This window comes from Lynx canadensis, chromosome E1 (assembly GCF_007474595.2).
Source record: "Lynx canadensis isolate LIC74 chromosome E1, mLynCan4.pri.v2, whole genome shotgun sequence".
In the NCBI taxonomy this organism is placed as follows: Eukaryota; Metazoa; Chordata; class Mammalia; order Carnivora; family Felidae; genus Lynx; species Lynx canadensis.
The window spans coordinates 37,207,487-37,226,558 of record NC_044316.2 but is presented as its reverse complement, the minus strand read 5'-3'; the positions used below and the strand labels follow the sequence as shown (position 1 = coordinate 37,226,558).

Genomic DNA, 19,072 nt, shown 5'->3' with positions numbered 1-19,072 from the left:
CTGCCTCCTATCATGCTTCCTGGGATCGCAATAGGATGCAGCCGATAATTAAGAACATGATCGGAAGGCTGAAAGATAAATGATTTCTTTGGATTTACATTCTTCTACGAAGTACAAATGATGACTACGTGAGTCAGTATATGAGAAAAGACCCTCTTCAATGAATGCTAATTATGTGTCCCAAACCTGGATCTCCCGGAAGTCACATCGCTCAGTTCAGCCTACCTTCCATTTGTGCCATCTGAAAGCTGGTCTACTTCCAGCGTAAACCCTGGGAGAGGTACAGAACCCGCCACAGTTTGTCCAACACCCTGACAGTGTTTTATTTCAAACGCTGATCCCTGCCTTGTAATTAAAAAGAAAATTCTGCCAGTCTCTGCTGCAGGAAAAACAGGTAAAACATACTTTCGTTGAGACTCAGCAGCTAAAAACACAGTTTAAAAAGGGAGAAGTGGGTTCGTGGCTGTGCATATCAGCCACCCACCTGGGCCCGGCCATCAGCCGTGGTTGCCAAGGAGACAGCTGAAAACACTCAAGCAGGACAAGAGAGGACAAAGGTAAGTCTTTCTACAGCATGATGAAAAGATGACTGACTTCACAGTTCCCAGACTCCATAGCTTCTGGCCATCTCATCAGCCATGTTTCACCCCAGGAGTCATTTTTGCCATCAGGGTTGCTGAAGCTTATGGGCCTCTCCTTGTGGCTCCTCATAGTCTTCTCCAGGTTTCAGCTGGGGCCCAGGGATCATCACCGTCTGAAAGAGCAGGAAGCTGAGTTATCTACCTTCCAGGCCCATGACTTACGGAGGAGAGATTCACCCCCACCTCCTCTATGGAGGATTCCCCTTCCCTGGTGCTGCATCACCCCATTTCTCCACTAGGAGGAGCCCAAGAGGAGTGGCTTAAGATTGCACAGCACTCTCAAATCACAACTTACCTTAAGGATGGGCTGCTTAGGGGGTGCCCATGGGGGGATGACCTTGCCATGCATTCTCCAGTTTCCATAGGGATTTACCAGATGCTTTTCAAACACAACATACTCCAGGACATCCCTGGGCACACCTTCCTGTCCATACATCAACCGGCCAAACCGGTCATAGATGGCCAGAGTCTGCAAGGATGAAAGCAAATCTGGCCTATTAGTACTCAGTTGGTTTGCATTTTTTTTTTTTTCCTTTTCTATGCCACACAACCATTCTGAAACAACCATAACAAAAAATTTTAATGGGTAGAAAAAATTACCTCGGAATTCTGAATTCAGACTAAGTGATCAACTACTGACAGTTTACTCTTGGAGGGTTTTTGACTGGGGACAGGGTATAGGAAGGTGGGAGAGGGAGGATCAAGAAGGGTGGGGGAGAGTATCCTCACACCTGTCTTAGCAGAGCTAACATCCACAGTGGGAAGGGCACCCTGACAGAGCAAGGAAGACCATGGTGAACCTTTCCTTAGAGCCCACAGTCCTGGGAAACTGTACCCAGGACTCCAGAGGTAGATACCCAACCTGAGAATGAAGAAAAGCTGGGAGGAAAGCAGACTGGTGCCTCTACCTGCCGGGTGTGCATGCGGACGGTGACCTGGCCATATATGTTGCCCTGGTTCATCAGACTTGAACAGCGAACCTGAACCACCTGAGGCGGTTCTAAAGATTCTACGAAGCTCCAACGGACGGTCTTATATTTGATGTCCCAGACCATGTCCTGAGGGCAGAGGAGAAAAAATTCAACTGGGGTTTTACTTTCCTTTAGGAAAGCTGGTGCTTCTGGAATTCCACACCTATTCTCACTTCCAGAGATACTACAGGCATCACCTAACATTTCCCACCAAATGCTTTCTTATGCCTATTTTTTCTCACCTTTCCAAGTTTTTATTTTTTTTTTTTTTAATTTTTTTTTCAACGTTTTTTATTTATTTTTGGGACAGAGAGAGACAGAGCATGAACGGGGGAGGGGCAGAGAGAGAGGGAGACACAGAATTGGAAACAGGCTCCAGGCTCCAAGCCATCAGCCCAGAGCCTGACGCGGGGCTCGAACTCCCGGACCGCGAGATCGTGACCTGGCTGAAGTCGGACGCTTAACCGACTGCGCCACCCAGGCGCCCCTCCAAGTTTTTTTTAAAAATATTTATTTGGGGGGGGGGGCAGAGAGAGAGAGGAGAGAGAGGGGCCCACACAGGCTCCACACTCAGCACAGAGCCCAACTCCGGGTTCAATCCCACGACCGTGAGATCATGACCTGAGCTGAAATCAAGAGTCAGACGCCTAACCGACTGAGCCACCCAGACACCCCACCATTCCAAGTTTTAATTTATTGCTCAAGTCCACCTCAAAACCACTCTTTTCATCTAAATCAACAAATCAAGACCCACCTACCTCCTCAAGGAACCTTCTCCAAATCAATGAAAAACATACTCCAAACTGCCAGTTAAAATACCCCATTACCCCTCCCTTACACTTAAAATTTTTTTCCTTAAAAAAACTTTTTTTTTTTAGAGAGAGAGTGTGAGCTGGGGAGAGGTGCAAAGGGAGAGAGAGAGAGAACCAGAGAATCTCAAGCAGGATCCACACTCAGCGCAGGGCCCAACTCAGGGCTCAATCCCATAACCCTAGGATCATGGGTGAGACAAAATCAAGAGTCGGATGCTCAACTGACTGAGCCACCAAAGCGCCCCAAAGATTTTATTTTACTCATTTATTTTGTTTTGAGAGAGAGCACGAGTCGGGGAAGGGCAGAAAGAGAGAGAGGGGCAGAGGATCCAAAATGCGCTCCATGCTGATAGCAGTGAGCCTGATGCGGGGATCAAACTCACAAGCCATGAGATCATGACCTGAGCCAAAGTAGGCCACTCAATCCACTGAGCCACACAGGCGCCCCCCCAAAGATTTTATTTGTATGTAATCTCTATACCCAACATGGGGCTCGAACTCACGACCCTGAGATCCAGAGTCACATGCTCTACCAACTCCAGGGGCCCCTCCCTTACGCTTTTATAGTCTGCTAGTTCTTGTACATGTTTCTGTTGACTGCATATATGTTGTTTTATTCCGCCCCTTGCCTTGTATCAGTGAAGAACAGAATTTTATAACGAATAAAGGCTAACCTGCTAAGACCAAATTAGTTATACTTGACCACAGGAAGATGAGGCTAAGTTGATAGAAACTGAAGTTCTTATTGTTCTTATTCTTGAACCACAAAGTCCCGATATTGGGAAGTCTCCCAAAGTATCTTAGCACCCTGGCTAACACAAAATGTAAGCCTCGTAAATGCTAAATCCTTTATTACACTGCAGGCGTGTGTAGGGCTGCCTAACGTGGTCCACACCCTGACCTGAGCATCCATACCCTGAGGTTTCAGTACTGCTTGCTGAGGGACTTCCTCCTACCTCATCTGCCTGGCCCTTACCAAAGTCCATGTCAAGTCAGTACCATTCAGTCAAAAAACAATGGAACCTCAGCATTTGCCTTAAACTTCCTGTACTTTCAAAATCGGCCCTTCTTAAGGACCCAGAGGTAATGTCTAGAATCTATCCATTCAGAACTCCCACAGTTCTAAAGAGGTTGAGAACCTACCGGGAAACAGTTTTCAGTTACCAAGGTATGAAGCCGGTCATGGTCTGAGCTAAAAAAGAAAGAGATACAGATCATTGGCTCTTGCTTTATGACACTGTACAAAAGCTGAAAAGAGCCCTCAAAATGGAAAACAATTCCTTTTTACAAACATTCTCTGCATACATACTGTAAGCCACGTAACGTGCTAAGTTACCTGGGCACACAAAGATGAACATGATTTAAAAAAAAAACAAAACAAAACAAAAACAATCCGGGGGGGGTGCCTGGGTGGCTGAAGTTGGTTAACTGTCTGACTTCAGCTCAGGTCATGATCTTGCAGTTCGTGAGTTCAAGCCCCACATCAGGCTCTGTGCTGTCAACTCAGAGCCTGGAGCCTGCTTCAGATTCTATGTCTCCCTCTCTCTCTGCCCCTCCCCTGCTCATGCTCTGTCTCTCTCTCTCAAAAATAAGCATTAAAAAAAATAATAAAAAAATAGAATACCCTGAGATCTAATTGCAGGTTGAAGTTATGTTTGAATCTCAGGAGCAGAAACAAATTTCTCAGAAATTACTATACATCCTTAAGATGGGCAAGAGACCCTCACAGATCCATCATAAAAAAAAATCAAAAGCTCCTCTCATCTTCTCTTACCTCAAACACATCATCAATACCAAATGGACTGGCCTTGCAAGTTTCACTATTCTTTTTTTTTTTTTTTCCTTTTTTAAAGTAATCTCGGGGTACCTGGGTGGCTCAGTCAGTTAAGTGTCCGACTTCGGCTCAGGTCATGATCTTGCAGTTTGTGAGTTCAAGCCCTGCATTGGGCTCTATGCTGACAGCTTGGAGCCTGGAGCCTGCTTCTGATTCTGTATCTCTCTCTCTGCTCCTCCCCCCACTCGCGTGCATTCTCTCTCTCTCTCTCAAAAATAAATAAACATTTAAACAAATTAGGGGCACCTGGGTGGCTCAGTCAGTTAAGCGTCCAACTTTAGCTCAGGTCATGATTTCACCGTTCATGAGTTTGAGACCCTCATGGGGCTCTGTACTGATGGCTCAGAGCCTGAAACCTGCTTCAGATTCTGTCTTCAACTCTCTCTGCCCCTCCCCACACACACATGTGCGCTCTAATACAAACATAAAACATTAAAAATGTTTTTTATAAAAAAAATTAATGTCTACACCCAATGTGGGGCTCAAACTCACAACCCTGAGATCAAGAGTCACATGCTCCTCTGACTAAGCCAATCAGATACCCCATCTCTTACACTCTTATCTGTGAACCTAACCAAAAGATAAGCATCGGTCTTTTCTGGTCCTTTCCTTCCACTCCCCTACCACCTTTGCTGCAACCACAGTGACTTGTTATGCTGATTCTATGCAGTAGGCAGCAATAGTAAGAAAACAGACAGCAAACCCCAGCTCCTGTACATACAGAATTTTAGGAGGTTCCTAACAGACAGGCTTCAAGTAAACCTAAGGTCATCCATGGATTAATGTCTTTCAGATCCACATTCATGACTTTTCCCCACAGTTTAATACCTCCTGGGAAGTTTAAGTCTTTGTTCCTTTAAAAAATCTTGTCCCTGGGGCACCTGGGTGGCTCAGTTGGTGGAGTGTCCAACTTCAGGTTCTGATCTCATGGTTTGTGGGTTTGAGCCCCATGTCAGGGTCTGTGCTGACAGCCTAGAGCCTGGAGCCTGCTTTGGATTCTGTGGCTCCCTCTCTCTATGCCCTTCCCCCACTCATGCTCTGTCTCTGTCTCAAAAATAAACATTAAAAAACAAATTTTTTTTTTTTAAATCTTGTCCCTAATGCTAGAATGGGATTAGTTTTATCCATGTGCTTTGCCTCCACCTCTACTCCTAACAAAAGAAAAGATTTCAAGTCATTTCCCCCACTGTAGCTCTAGATTAGACTAGACTGGACTAACCTGAGTTGTGACAGCTACCATGACCACCAGGCCAGGCACCTCTCAATGCACTTTTCCTCCTCACTATCCTGACCTAAAAATCTTCAGTGGAAATAAATTCCCTTATCTAAGAGTTCACTTACCATTTATGATAAAACTTACACTGAAAAATAAGAGGAAGACATCTGTTTCTAACAACACAATGGACTGAGCTCATATAAAACTACTCCCACTATAAACATCTAGAAACGTTGGGACAGAATAGAATACACACAAACATACATACATTTTTAAACTCTCCAGCCTACTTCACGAGAAAGGTAAGTCACTAGATGCCTAGGACTAGGCAGGAAAGAGAACTAAAACCAGAATGGAAGGAATATAACTTGACACCATGACAGCATATGGGATGATTAAAAGGATCTAGAAATAGGATCTGATGGGCACCTGGGTGGCTCAGTCAGTTAAGCATCCGGCTCTTGGTTTCTGCTCAGGTCATTATCTCACAGTTCATGAGTGCAGAGTACAGAGCCTGCTTAGGATTCTCTCTTTCTTTTTCTCTGCCCCTCACCCACTCATTCTCACTCTCTCTCAAAATAAGATAAACTTTAAAAAAAACTTAAAAAAGAAAGAAACAGGGGAGCCTGGGTGGCTCAGTCGGTTAAGCATCTGACTTCGGCTCAGGTCATGATCTCACGGTTCGTGAGTTCGAGCCTCGCGTCGGGTTCTGTGCTGACAGCTCAGAGCCTGGAGCCTATTTCAGATTCTGTGTCTCCCTCTCTCTCTCTGACCCTCCCTCATTCATGCTCTGTCTCAAAAGTAAATAAACGTTAAAAAAAAAAAAATTAAAAAAAAAAAAAAAAAAGGAAAGAAACAGGATCTGATGGCTAGGAACAGACTCTTCCTAAATCCTTGAACCCTCAAAGAACAGGAAGTTGGAACTGAGATCCCTGCACAAAGCTAGGACCCTTAAGAATCCTGCACCTGCAGCAAAGGGAGACTACAAAAATAGTTCACCAACTGAGAGATAAAGCTTCTCTCTGTCTAGGGCTGGCTGGGTACGTGCATGGGGGCGGCGGGAGTGGCTAATAAAGTCGTAAGCCCACATTATGCTCAGATGTGAAGACAGAATTTATGATACCTGTATAAGAATTCCTAAGATAAGAAATTAACGTTAAAAACTGGCTGGCTCAAACACACACCTAGACCTATCTAGGTCACTCTAGAACTCTTAAATCAATCAATCTATATATATATATATTTTTTTTTTTAGAGAGAGCACACATACACGAGCAGGAGAGAGGGACAAAGGGAGAGAGAATCTTAACCAGGCTCCACGCTCAGCACAGAGTCCAATGCGGAGCTTGATCCCTTGACCATGAGATCATGACCTAGCCCGAAATCAGCTGACTGAGTCACTCAGGTACCCGGGTCACTCTAGAACTCTTAACCAAAGGAAAAAAAAAATCTGTGCCTAGAATAACTGCTAAAAACATAACAGGTATAAAATATGAGTTCACTTACTTGTTTAGACAAAGGTGAGCTTCAATAAAAATATCCTTAGCTTTTTCAGGGAAGTCCTTTATTTTGAAATTAGGATCATGTTCTCTTATCTTCCGGACTCTGTAAAATTAAGTATAAGAATTCTTTCTTTCTTTTCCTTTAATGCTTATTTATTTATTTCGAGGGAAAGAGAGAGAGAGTGAGCAAGAGTGGGAGGGGCAGAGAGAGAGAATCCCAAGCAGGCTCCACGCTTTCAGTGCAGAGCCTGATGTGGGCCTTGATCTTATGAGTCGTGAGATCGTGACCTGAGCTGAAATCAAGAGTTGGATGCTTAACCAACTGAGCCACCCAACTGCCTATTTTTTTTTTTTTTTAAGTAAGCTCTACGCCCACCTGGGGCTTGAACTCATTACCCTGAGATCAAAAACTGCATGCTCTACCAACTGAGCCAGCCAGGCACCCCAAGAATCATCTCTAAAGACTTCATACAATATCCATAACTCAAAGCTTACATTAACCTCCATTAATGTCTGTTCACTTATTCAAAAATTCTGAATGTGCCAAGCCCTATAAATTCAACCTTCTAACTCACACTTAATCATGCTAAAGAAAGACCAAGTCTTCTCAAAGTGAAATTTCAGAATTCTGGCATCAAAGAAAACATCCTATAAACACTAAGGAAGAAAACACAGGTTTCACACATAGACTCAAGAATCAGAATAACATCAACATTAGAAATTAGAAAGACAATGAAGCAGTGCTTTTAACTGAGGAAATTATTGAGCTCAGAATTCTTTACCTGGGCAAATTATAAATGAAATAGGAGAGTAAGCAAAAGAGCTTTTCCTAGGGCACCTGGGTGGCTCAGTTGGTTAAGCATCTGACTTCGGCTCAGGTCATGGGTTCAAACCCCACATTGGGCTCTGTGCTGATAGCTCAGAGCCTGGAACCTGATTCAGATTCTGTGTCTCCCTCTCTCTCTGCTACTCCCCTGCTCACACACTCTCTCTCTCTCTCTCAAAAATAAATAAACATTAAAAAAAATTAAAAGAGTTTTTTTTAGACTTGAAAGATCTCATTTATTTACCATGCCCTCTTTCTCAGGAAGCTGATGGGGAATGTGCTCCACCAACATAACAGAATAAACTATGAAAGACAGACATAAGATCCAGGAAACAGGGAACACAACACAAGGGCAAGACAAAAGGAGTTATCAAGATGATGAGAAAAGTAGATCCCAAGATGTACAGTGGGCCTATAGAGCAACTGGTCCAGGAGCAACCAGTGGCTTAGTTGGTTGAGCATCTGACTTAGGCTCAGGTCATGATCTCACAGTTCATGAGTTGGAAGTCTTGCATCAGGGTCTCTGCTGTCAGCACAGAGGCCACTTTGGATCCATCCTTTGTCCCCCACCCCCTCACGCTCTCCCCAAAATAAAATGAAAACATTTAATAATAACAATAATAATAATAATAATAATAATAAAGCAACCAGTCCAGACTGAAAGCAGGTAAGAAAACTCCTGGAGGGATTTCTTCTTGAAGATGAAACTGATAAAATACTTAATGTTTTCAATGTATTGAGAAGAAATTTGCACAACGCGAGGTTGTGTAAGCAAATGAGGAAAAACAAACAGAAAACAAAAAAACACTCACACTTAACTCCAGAAAAGAAATATTAGGCAGGAAAAGTCATGATAATGTACTGCATGACTCAGCGGTCAACAATATTCTCATAGTTATAATAATGTAAACAGAGAATTCTGATCTAATCAAAGTGTTGAACATACTAAAGGATGAGAGACACCATAACCAACTGAAATTTATCCCTGGAATGCAAGGTTGGCTTAACATTAAAACATCCATTAACGTAACACAATATGTCAACAGACTAAAGAAGCATCTATCATATGATCATCTCAACAGACACAGAATAAGCATTTGACAAAATCCAACACCCACTTTACACTGTTTTCACCTGAGAGCCTTGCTTGTGCTGTTCTGTCTCCCTAGGATGCTCTTCCTCACACCCCTCTACCCAGCTAACTGCAAGCAATTCTTTAGGCGCCACCTTTTTTTTTTTTAATTTTTTTTTCAACGTTTATTTATTTTTGGGACAGAGAGAGAGACAGAGCATGAATGGGGGAGGGGCAGAGAGAGAGGGAGACACAGAATCGGAAACAGGCTCCAGGCTCTGAGCCATCAGCCCAGAGCCCGATGCGGGGCTCGAACCCACGGACCGCGAGATCGTGACCTGGCTGAAGTCGGACGCCTAACCGACTGCGCCACCCAGGCGCCCCTAGGCGCCACCTTTAAATGTCATTTCCTGCGGGAAGCTTTCCCTGAGCTCTTAAACCAAGTTATCTTTCCCTGTCATATGATCCTATAACACCCCTACTTCACCACACCTATAATTATTTAATTGTGTGTAATCAGTATTTAATGGCTGTTTTCCTCCCTTAAATGATAACTCAATGATAAAATCACATGTGTTTTGTCCATCATCATCATGGACCTTACCACAAAAGAGAGCACAGTCCCAGAGAGAAATACATGAGAGGAAACCATCACAGTACAATTACTAGAAGTGTACAGTTACAGTTACAGTAAAGGCAGCTCCAAAAAGAGTCCGGGAAAGACTAAAAGCAGACACGATGCTCTACTCATTTTTGAGAAATGAGTTGGAGTTATCAAGTAAAGGAGGAAAAAGGCGTTTTTCAGGTAAAGGAAAGAATGTGCAAAAACACAGAGTCATAGCACAGTACCATCAAGGAACTGGCAATTAGTTTGAAAACAGTGAAGTTTAGGATGAGGAAAATGGAGTAAGATGACAGTAGAAAGGTTAAGCAAGAACCAGATTTACAAAAAGCCTTGAATACCACTGAAGAAGTCTGGATTTTATTACAGGTAATAAGGAAACATAAAAGAGTTTTAACAGAAAGGTGGTGTGATAAGATGTGAATTTAGAAAAGTAAATTATGGCCACGTGAAGTATTAACAATGACTCAATAAGCCCGTGCACAGAAATTTATAAATGACCCTAAAGAACTTTGGAGTGACAAATATAAATGTTTCCATCCTTTCAATTAAAAGAAAGACTAAGAAGGTTTTGGCTTCTGCTCCTTAGTTAAGACCTAGCTACCTCCATAGGCCAGGTCTGTCTTCTTGACGCTTTTTGACTTTTTACTCTCTGTAGTTCCAACTCCAAGGTACTTCTCAAAGAAAGATGCTTTTATTATTACTTTAAAATTTAAAATATGTGATCAAAAAAGTGTTCTACAAACTTCTAAGTCACTCCCTAACTGATGTGACAAAAAATACCAATAAAGGTTGAGATGCTAAGAAATCAAAATGCCCATATTCTTCAACATTAACTAAATTCTATTACAGAAAAAAATACACTGTCAAGTCATCAAGGGAGTTATGTCCAACCCAGTTAACCTACAATGGCCTCTCTGGAATAAAGCAGCAACAAGAAATTTGTATTCTAATATCGATTCCCAGTTGTCTCCGACACCTACGACAATTGGGAGGTCACCTTCTTCTTCAACCGCTCACTTCTCTGTGCCAGTCCTTCCTTCGAGAGAGAGGACAAGCGAGCATCACCCTCTGGAGGAACATAGGCATCAAAGATACCAGCTGTAATGAAAGAAGAAAACAAGGCATCAAAAGCTTAAAAAGTCATCTTGAGGTCATATAAAATTGAGAAGTATCATGCACATAAAGTAGACTTCCGTGTAGAGGGAACTATGTTACATTAGAAAAAACAGAGTAAGAGGCACCTGGGTGGCTCAGTCAGTTAAGCCTCCAACTCTTGGTTTCGGTTCAGGTCATGATCTCAGTTTGTGGGTTCAAGTCCCACATAAGGCTCCACACTGACTGCGAGGAGCCTGCTTGGGATTCTCTCTCTCCCTCTGCTCCTCCCCTGCTTGCACGCGCTCTCTCTTTCTCTTTCAAAATAAACAAACTGGGGCACCTGAGTGGCTCAGTCGGTTAAGCATGCAACTTCAGCTTAGGTCATGATCTCACAGCTCATGGGTTCGAGCCCCACGTCGGGCTCTGTGCTGACAGCTCAGAGCCTGGAGCCTGCTTCGGATTCTGTGTCTCCCTCTCTCTCTGCCCCTTCCCAACTCACGCCCTGTCTGCCTCTCTCTCTCAAAAATAAATAAAACCATTTAAAAACATAAAAAAAAAAAAACAAAATTAAAAGAAAAAAAAAGATAATTTAAGTTTTCTCTCAGAGCCTCAATTTCTTCTTGTACAAAATAGAGCAATTTCACCCTTGACTTCTAGGAACAGTGTGAAAACAAGATCAAAGATGACCTCATAAAATATGGTGTACATAAAGTAAATCATTATCAGGGCTGAACTGATTTTGTAGTCAGTTAAATACAATGAATCACAGTCCAAATCATTCCACTTTCCAGAATATCTCTGACAGGAGATTTGGTCAGGGTCTCAGAAAGACCAGGCCTCACCTGTACAGGCCAGGTGCAGAGGACGCTCCAAACGCTCCGGAGGAATGACCAGTCCCGCTTTCCGGGCATGTTCTATAAACTCCTTTTCTGATTTGTATTTGGGTTCATAAGTAGGTGGTGTGAAACGTTTTTTAGTTCTCACTGGAACTACAACTGTGGACTGAGTCACCAGGACTGGCTGCAAGACAGGAAAAAGTTAGGATAAAGGTAACCTGGAAAGAAATCTATCTTGAACAAACTCTAAGATAGAAAGGACATATTCAAAGAATGACTTAGAAACAATTATAAAGCCACATACCAGGACAGGGACCACTTATAGGTGTCTTAACCAGAAGCCTGTAAGCAACCTTTATTAGCACTCAACATTTACTAAAGGCTTTACCCTAGCACACGACTATGCCAAGTCCCAGGGATGCAGGGTTGATTAAAGCAAGACTTCTGCTCTCAAAGAACCTTCAATCCCATAGGAAACTTAAACATCAACCCAACACTGAAATGAGAGGAATGCTATTATTAAAGCCTAAGAAAAGTCCTGTTCTTGGCATCTCCTTTATATTTACTCAGATAACATACTGCTCATTCCACTGGGAGGCTAACTGTAAACTTTATTCTGTCATTCTGGCTCCCAAATGATCAGTAACCTCTTTAAAGGCCAGATCTCTTTTCTCTATGACCGTGAGGTTTGTTCAGTCAGACGGACAACGGGAGACTCCCTCCTTCCCAGCTACTGTTCAACGTAAGGTATTTATAAGAACCAAGGGGGTAGCGAGCCCAACTTCCAAATCATTACTTCTTTACCCTTTAATACCCACCCCCCCACCCCCCCGCCAAACAGACGCAGAACAAACTGGAGAAAGTTCATCTCCGAGAACTTGCCCGTCTTCGTGGCTTAACCCGGGCTCGCCCCACCCCGCCACTTAGCTTAGTCGTTGGGTCGCGTCTACCTCAAACTCTTTCGTAGCTAGGTGTGACTGGTATCGCCCAAGCCCACCAACGACAAGTGCAAAGCGAGTATCCCCCTCTACTCTGTGGTCCTCATCCGGCCCCAGGAGTCCTACTCATCCAGTCCCTACCCACCTGCCGAGACCACCATCCTAAAGCTCTGGATAAACAACACAAACGCCGCAGCGTGGGGGCTGCCATTTTGTTCCCGCAAAGGCCGCTGGGATGGGGACTAGGAGTGAAGAGCCGGGGGCTGAAGAAAGGGCGCAAAGGGTGGAGCTAGCTTGGGTGTGGAATTTTCCAGGGCGCGCGCCCTCAGCCGAAGTGTGAGCGGCGCGAACGCGCACGTGCGCGTTGAGGGGAGGAGGGCAGGGGGAGAGTACAGACTGCGCGCGTGCGCACTAAGAGGCGTTGGGGGTAGGGTGGAACGCACGGCTGTCACGCGCCAGAGAGCGCCGGAGCGGGAGCTGCGCCTGCGCTCGAGGTGTTCTGGGCGCAAGGAGTTGCCGCATTCTTGCAAGATTGGGAGGTTGCTGCACCTTGTTTCCATCCCCTAAAAAAGGTGTTGCCCTTCGGAGACAAGTGTTTTTCTTTGATCACGAAAAGCCCAAAAATGAATAGTTTCTGGATCTGGATCTGACCTCAATATGCTGTGTAACCTTAAACAGCCCTAGTTTTCTCAGCCTGAACCTGAAGAAAATTCTGTCAAACTAGAGATTAATGACTACTGTGTTTATTGAACAAACATAATGACTACTGTTTATTGAAGCAAAAGACACATGGACTGACAAAGACGTTTCTTGTTGGTCCTTTCGGGAAAGAGGCACCAGTTTAATAATAACAATAGCTTATACTTAGAAATGTTTACCAAGTGCCAGGCAATTTTGTAAACATTTTGCATATATTAACTCAATTACTCTTCACCACAAACAAGAGTGATACCCTACTTTTACATATGAGGTTGGGCCACAGAGAAATTAAGTGAGTAATTTATTTACGGTCACACGGCTAATAACTAGCAAAACTGGGATTCAAATCCAAGCAGACTAAATCCAGAAACTATGCTCTAATTACTATACTGTACTGCTTCACATTCAGTTGTTAAAGGATTTATGATGTTGAGTTCATCCTAGAAAATACATACTATAATCATTGCTGAACGGCAAACACCTTCCACACTTACCTATAGGTTCTTATGTAGTCTGTCAATTACTGTTTATTGAGCACATGTCTACAGCATTTTGCAATGAGTTAAGAGCTCGTGGTACGTACATACAAGAGCTTACAGGCCAAAATATAATTATCGCGAAAGTCCAAATAAAATGCTATGGACTATCAAAAGAGAGGGATTACTTTGGGTTTGGGAATCACTTGTATTGCCTAAAATCTTGACTTCTCAATTATACTGTAAATTCTTCAAGGGTAAGAATTCCCCACAAGTCTTAGCCACAGCATTGAACCTGGAGCATGACACATTAATCGTGACATGAAATTAGGTGCTATATGTATGTGTTAATTAAAGAATGTGTTATTAAGCATTTAAATGAGAGCTCATTTCTTTTTTTTAATTTTTAAATGTTTTATTATTATTTACTTTTTAGAGAGAGAGAGAGAGAGAGACAGAGAGAGAGAGAGTGCAAGCAGGGGAGGGGCAGAGAGGGAGGAAGACACAGAATCTGAAAAGGCTCCAGGCTCTGAGCTGTCAGCACAGAGCCCTATGTGGGGCTCAAACTCATGAACCATGAGATCATGACCAAAGCTGAAGTCAGTCACTCAACTGACTGAGCCACTCAGGCACCCCAGCTCATTATTTCTTAATAGACTCTTGTCTGTCTACACCCCAGAAAATAAAACATGATTTTTTTTTTACTGGTCTCCCCACTGAAGTGAGGAAACTCCATTCCATGAGAATGGTTATTAATACAGAACATTGACATAGTCTATCTGAGATTATTTCCTCCACCGTTGAATTTTTTATGTGTATTTATTTATTTTTGAGAGAGAGCAGGGAAGGCGCAGAGAGAGAGGGAGACAGAGAACCCCAAGCAGGCTCTGCACCGCAGCTCAAACTCACAAACTGTGAGATCATGACCTGAGCCGAAATCAAGAGTCAGATGCTCAACTGACTGAGCCACCCAGGCACTCCTCCACCATTGAGTTTTAATGTACCCACATGGTAACCAGTACATCCCAGGTCACCTCTGTCTGCCATCTGACCAGTTTCTTTCTTTCCTTCTTTCTTCCTTTCTTTCTTTCTAGATTTTACTTTTCTTTTTTTTAAGTTTATTTTTAAAGTTTATTAATTTTTTGAGGGGAGAAAGGGCAGAGAGAGGGAAAGAGAGAGAATTCCAAGCAGGCTCTGCACTTTCAGCATGGAGCCCGATGTGGGCTCAAGCTCACAAACCGTGAGATCATGACCTCAGACGAAACCAAGAGCCAGATGCTTAACCGACTGAGCCACCCAGGCACCCCTAAAGATTTTATTTTTAAGTAACCTCTACACCCAAAGTGGGACTCAAACTCACAACCCCAAGATCAACAGTCATATGCTCCACCACCTGAGCCAGCCAGGTGCCCCTCTGATCAGATTCTCAGGGAATGAAAACTTGTTCTATATCAGCCTGGGTGAAATATTAAGGGAAGTCAATATCAATTCATTCTGAGATGAATCATAAGTAGGCTTTTTAAAATAACTGCTCTTTTGGAAAATTTATATTATATTCCTACCTCATTAACTCCCCAGAACACTGGGAGCTGTGTTTTGGGGAAGTAACACCAACCACCAAAAGGATATTTTCAAATCCTACGACCCCAGTAGTTTGCCTTTCTGAAAAGGCAAAATTAAAAGCAATTAGAGGAAGTGATAAGGTGGCTGGGAGCTCTGCCTCTCGAAAAACAGTCTTGCGCATAGTAGAATATTCAAATATTTATTCAATAGATGGATGAGTAGAATCCCAGATGGAATATGATAAGACAGAGAGCAAAGTTGGTATCCTATTTCTCCAAATACAGGGGGTTCCTTGGAATCCCTTGCTTTCCTATTGAAATTTCTAAAGGCAGCCAAAGAGGATGGGCTATCCCTTGAGCAGTGGGACGTGTACTTGCATTTTCCCCCCTCCCAGTGGCAGATGACATCAAAGATTGAAAGTTCTGAAATTGTGCCTAGTGACCTACATTCTAGAAACACAGTTGATCTGAATGAAGAAAATCCTTCTGGAGAACTGGGAGATTCTGATTATAATGTTTATTGATGACAGTAAACAATATGATACTTGGATTGAAGCGAGTGATAGGCTTGGCATGTGTTTATACTGTACTCCCCTCCCTTGAGTGAAAGCATGAAAAGCAAAATAAGTGAGTGGTTCAAGATAAAGTGACAGAAGAAACCAAGAATTCTGACTTCCTAAGAAATGTTCTCAACCGATCTTTAGCTAACAATGTTAACAAAACTTCTTGGTCACTCTGAGAATTAACTGTCTACAGCTTTCACATAGCGGTTAAGAACATTATAGCACCTGAATTTACATCTTCCTTCCACCTTTTTTCCTTACCTATAAAAAGGGGGTAATTAAATACCTAAATCACAGAATTGTTAACTCATTAAATGAGTTAATGCATGTTTCCACTCTGGTTAGTTATGGCCCTTGCTTCCAAGCTTTGTGATAGGCCTGGAAGGTATAAACAGAGCCTAGCAGAATCCTGATAAGTGTAACGGCTCTTTGTTCTGGACACAGATCACGTCCCTGCCCCCAGTGTCCATCCCAGTGCAGTGTCACTAAAGCGAGGCTATGAAACACTATGTCCCTAACCTAGATATTAACTAGAGATCCTCAGGAAGCCCTGTATGTTAGCTGTCTTCCCCTAGGGAGCAGTTCTCACCTCTGTTGAAGCTAAGATCCCCGGAATGCGGGTAACTTCCAAGCCCACACGTGACCCTTTATTTCTGTGCTGCACAACTTTCTTCTATGAGCTGTTCTTTCTCATCTGTCCTTCCACTCATCCCTGCTGCTGAGGACAAAGGCCTTTTCCTTTACCTTTTTCTGCCCTGCCTCAAATTCCTTATTTCTAAAGGTATGTTTGGGAGGAGATATTGCTCATCTGGCTCAGCCAGAAAGGAAGCCCATGTATCCTGCTGTTCAAGCCCAGTCTAGAGTTAATCCCTTGCCTCTTCTTGCTCCCCTTTCACCCCAGCTGGCTAAATCAAGCAATAATCCTAAAAGGGAATTTCAGGCTATTTGTAACTTCCCCTCTCCGATCCCCACCCCCCCCCCATGCCACATTCAGGGAGGAGAAGGCAAAGCCCCTGGATCAGAGTAATCTGTTTCTAACCCACTTCCATTCTCAGGGATTACCTCTGCAGGAGGAGGGAGACAGAAATAAATCTAACACCTTAGCATTGGGAACTTGGGGAAGACACTCCAGAAGGGCTTGGATGGCTGCAGGCATGGGGCTCAGGAGCTTGGGAGCCTGTTTTCAAATGCTGGGCACCCTAGGAAAGTCCACAAACCTGAAAAGCAATGCCTGGAGTAATGTTTGGCAATAACAGGCACTCTATAAATGTGCTGAACAAAAGAATGCAAAGTATATAGATTGCGGGCAGGAAATAAATTGTGGGCAAAAACAATTCCCTCATTATGCCTACAACCTCATGTCCTTATATGCGCACCAACTAATGGCTAAAATCAATCGGCCCACAAATAGGGGAGTGTCATATACTGGAAAGAGCTCTGGGTTGGGAGACAGGAGACAAGGATTTAGTCCCACCATTGCTGATGTTTACTTACCCTTGTGGTCTCAGGCAAGTCACTTTGTGACTCTGATCACTAATTTTCACCATTAAAAAAAGTCATTCTCGGGGCACCTGGGTGGCTCAGTCGGTTGAGCATCCAGCCTCAGCTCAGGTCATGACCTCGTGGTTTGTGAGTTTGAGCCCCGCGTTGGGCTCTGTGCTGATGACTCAGAGCCTGGAGCCTGCTTCTGATTCTGTGTCTCCCTCTCTCTCTGCCCCTCCCCTGCTCATGTTCTGTCTCTGTCTCAAAAATAATTATAAACATTAAAAAAAAAAAGTCACTCTCTAGAGCCCTAAAAACCAAAGTCCCATGCGATGCGTATTGAGCTCCTATTAATAACATACAAATATCTGAGTTCATTTATATACCAACAAGGACTTCCTTTAGAGTTCCTTCTGAACCAAGTGCTCAGTACATCTCCCCTCCACCCTATAGTCTTTCCTCTGTCCCCCATGGACACTGACATAGAAACATGTATCTTTCAGCTGACTGTTCTTTTGGGATGCTCTCCAGTGATTGAATGAGGGCCTCCCTCGCAGCGATTTGGGGTTGAAGCCATAGAGGCTGTGTGAATGCAGAAAACTTCCACTAGAGGGTATCAAGTCTGCACTGGGATCTCAGACTGCAGGGAGGCCTAGCAATCCTAACAATTTCAGAATTTTCAAATACTACATTCAGAGATTTAGAGATCTCTGTTCATTGTTCCTTCACTGGTCTGCTCCTGACTGCTCCTTGGAGGGCTTAAGAAGTCTCTACTACCTTGACATCATTTTGATCTGATTTGACTTCAAATCAAAGGCAGCTTGGCAGAGTGGGATCCATGAGGGCTCTGGCAACTGATACAGACCTGGCTCCACTACTCCCAAATTCAATGTAGCCTTCTGTGAAATGGGGATCGTGAAACTTACCTTGCAGGGTTGTTGTGAGCACTAAGGGAACTCACATATGGAAAATGTGACTGGCAGACAGTTAGGTGGCCAAAACTGCTTTTGCACTGGAGAAGAGTTCTAAGAATTGCCACAAACTGGAAATGGAGTTGAGGAAAGAGGGATGGATTTGCAAGAGCTGAGTACCTCCAAACAAGAAATGTCACAGTTGGCCATTTGGTTCTGAGTCTTACAGGTTTCCAGGCTAGTGCTGCTGAATACTCTTCAGGCTTAGCCCTCAGTCCTGTTCTACCCTCTGTGTCAGCCCAGCTGCGGTACTCGGTACTCTTCTGCCTTTTTCTTATCCTGGTTTCCTTGGAGGTGAGTTTAGTTTCTACCTCCTACTCACCTCCTGGACAAAGGTCTCTTGTGTTCTGTCCTGTGTGTTCCGAAGCGTCCCATCTCCTCCTGGTTCTGTTCTTCCCTTTTCCTCTCTTTTCTCCCATACTCACTTCTAGGGTGGAATGTGCCATCTGTTTCTGGGACTGAGCAGAAGTCTGGGAAAGGGAGAGGGAAGGCCTGTCAGGGCTTGCGTGTCAGCAGACACGTTACAGCTGCAGGGCAGACCAGGGTGAAACCACAAGCCAGAGGCCTCAGGGCAAGCTGCCGTGAGGCCCGCCCCTCAGCAACTCTCTCATCTCTGTCTTACCCCAGAGGTTTCCTGGCAGGAGTGGGAGAGGTTGGTATCGAGTCCTTGAGCCCTGACTCACTCCCTGACCTAGTTGGGTGTTACCCAGTTATCTCCCAAATCTCTCTCCAGAAGCCCTCCTTAGGAACAGGACCATGTCATCCCAGAAGGCAGAAGAGACAGAAGAGGAAATCAGACCACCTACTTATTTCATCCCCATCTGAGGATCCCCAAAACAAATAAGAAATGTAGGGTCTTTATGACTTTATGTGCCACCCAGGAGGTTGCACTGGTTATAAAATGAACAATCTTCTCACTAAGGGAATGGCTATTTTCCAGATTGCTTTATA

At 43.8% G+C, this 19,072-nt stretch overlaps 1 protein-coding gene across 2 annotated transcripts; it reads right to left on the bottom strand.

Moving 5' to 3' along the window:
* Positions 1-69: 69 nt before the first annotated feature.
* Positions 70-12,675, bottom strand: MRPL45 (mitochondrial ribosomal protein L45). 2 transcript variants are annotated; one of them, XM_030295840.1, is made up of 8 exons: positions 12,514-12,672; positions 11,437-11,614; positions 10,480-10,597; positions 6,981-7,079; positions 3,568-3,616; positions 1,550-1,699; positions 937-1,110; positions 70-754 (listed from the first exon to the last, which is right to left on the bottom strand). In XM_030295840.1, the coding sequence occupies exons 1-8, from the start codon at positions 12,577-12,579 to the stop codon at positions 668-670; spliced, it is 921 nt and encodes a 306-aa protein (XP_030151700.1). In that variant the 5' UTR covers positions 12,580-12,672; the 3' UTR covers positions 70-667. The 2 variants fall into 2 exon arrangements, with proteins under 2 accessions (XP_030151700.1, XP_030151701.1); XM_030295841.1 differs by lacking the exon at positions 6,981-7,079 and having other exon boundaries at positions 12,514-12,675.
* Between the last annotated feature and the right edge of the window lie 6,397 nt (positions 12,676-19,072).

Bases quoted from the DNA above. Each gene is read 5' to 3' on its own strand.
- MRPL45 (XM_030295840.1), bottom strand. From the start codon at position 12,579: ATGGCAGCCCCCACGCTGCGGCGTTTGTGTTGTTTATCCAGAGCTTTA. The intron at 7,080-10,479 runs GTAGGTGTCGGA...TTAATTTTACAG, and splicing joins AAGGTGACCTCCCAATTGTC to AGTCCGGAAGATAAGAGAAC. The intron at 755-936 runs GTAAGTTGTGAT...CTGCTCTTTCAG, and splicing joins CTAAGCAGCCCATCCTTAAG to ACGGTGATGATCCCTGGGCC.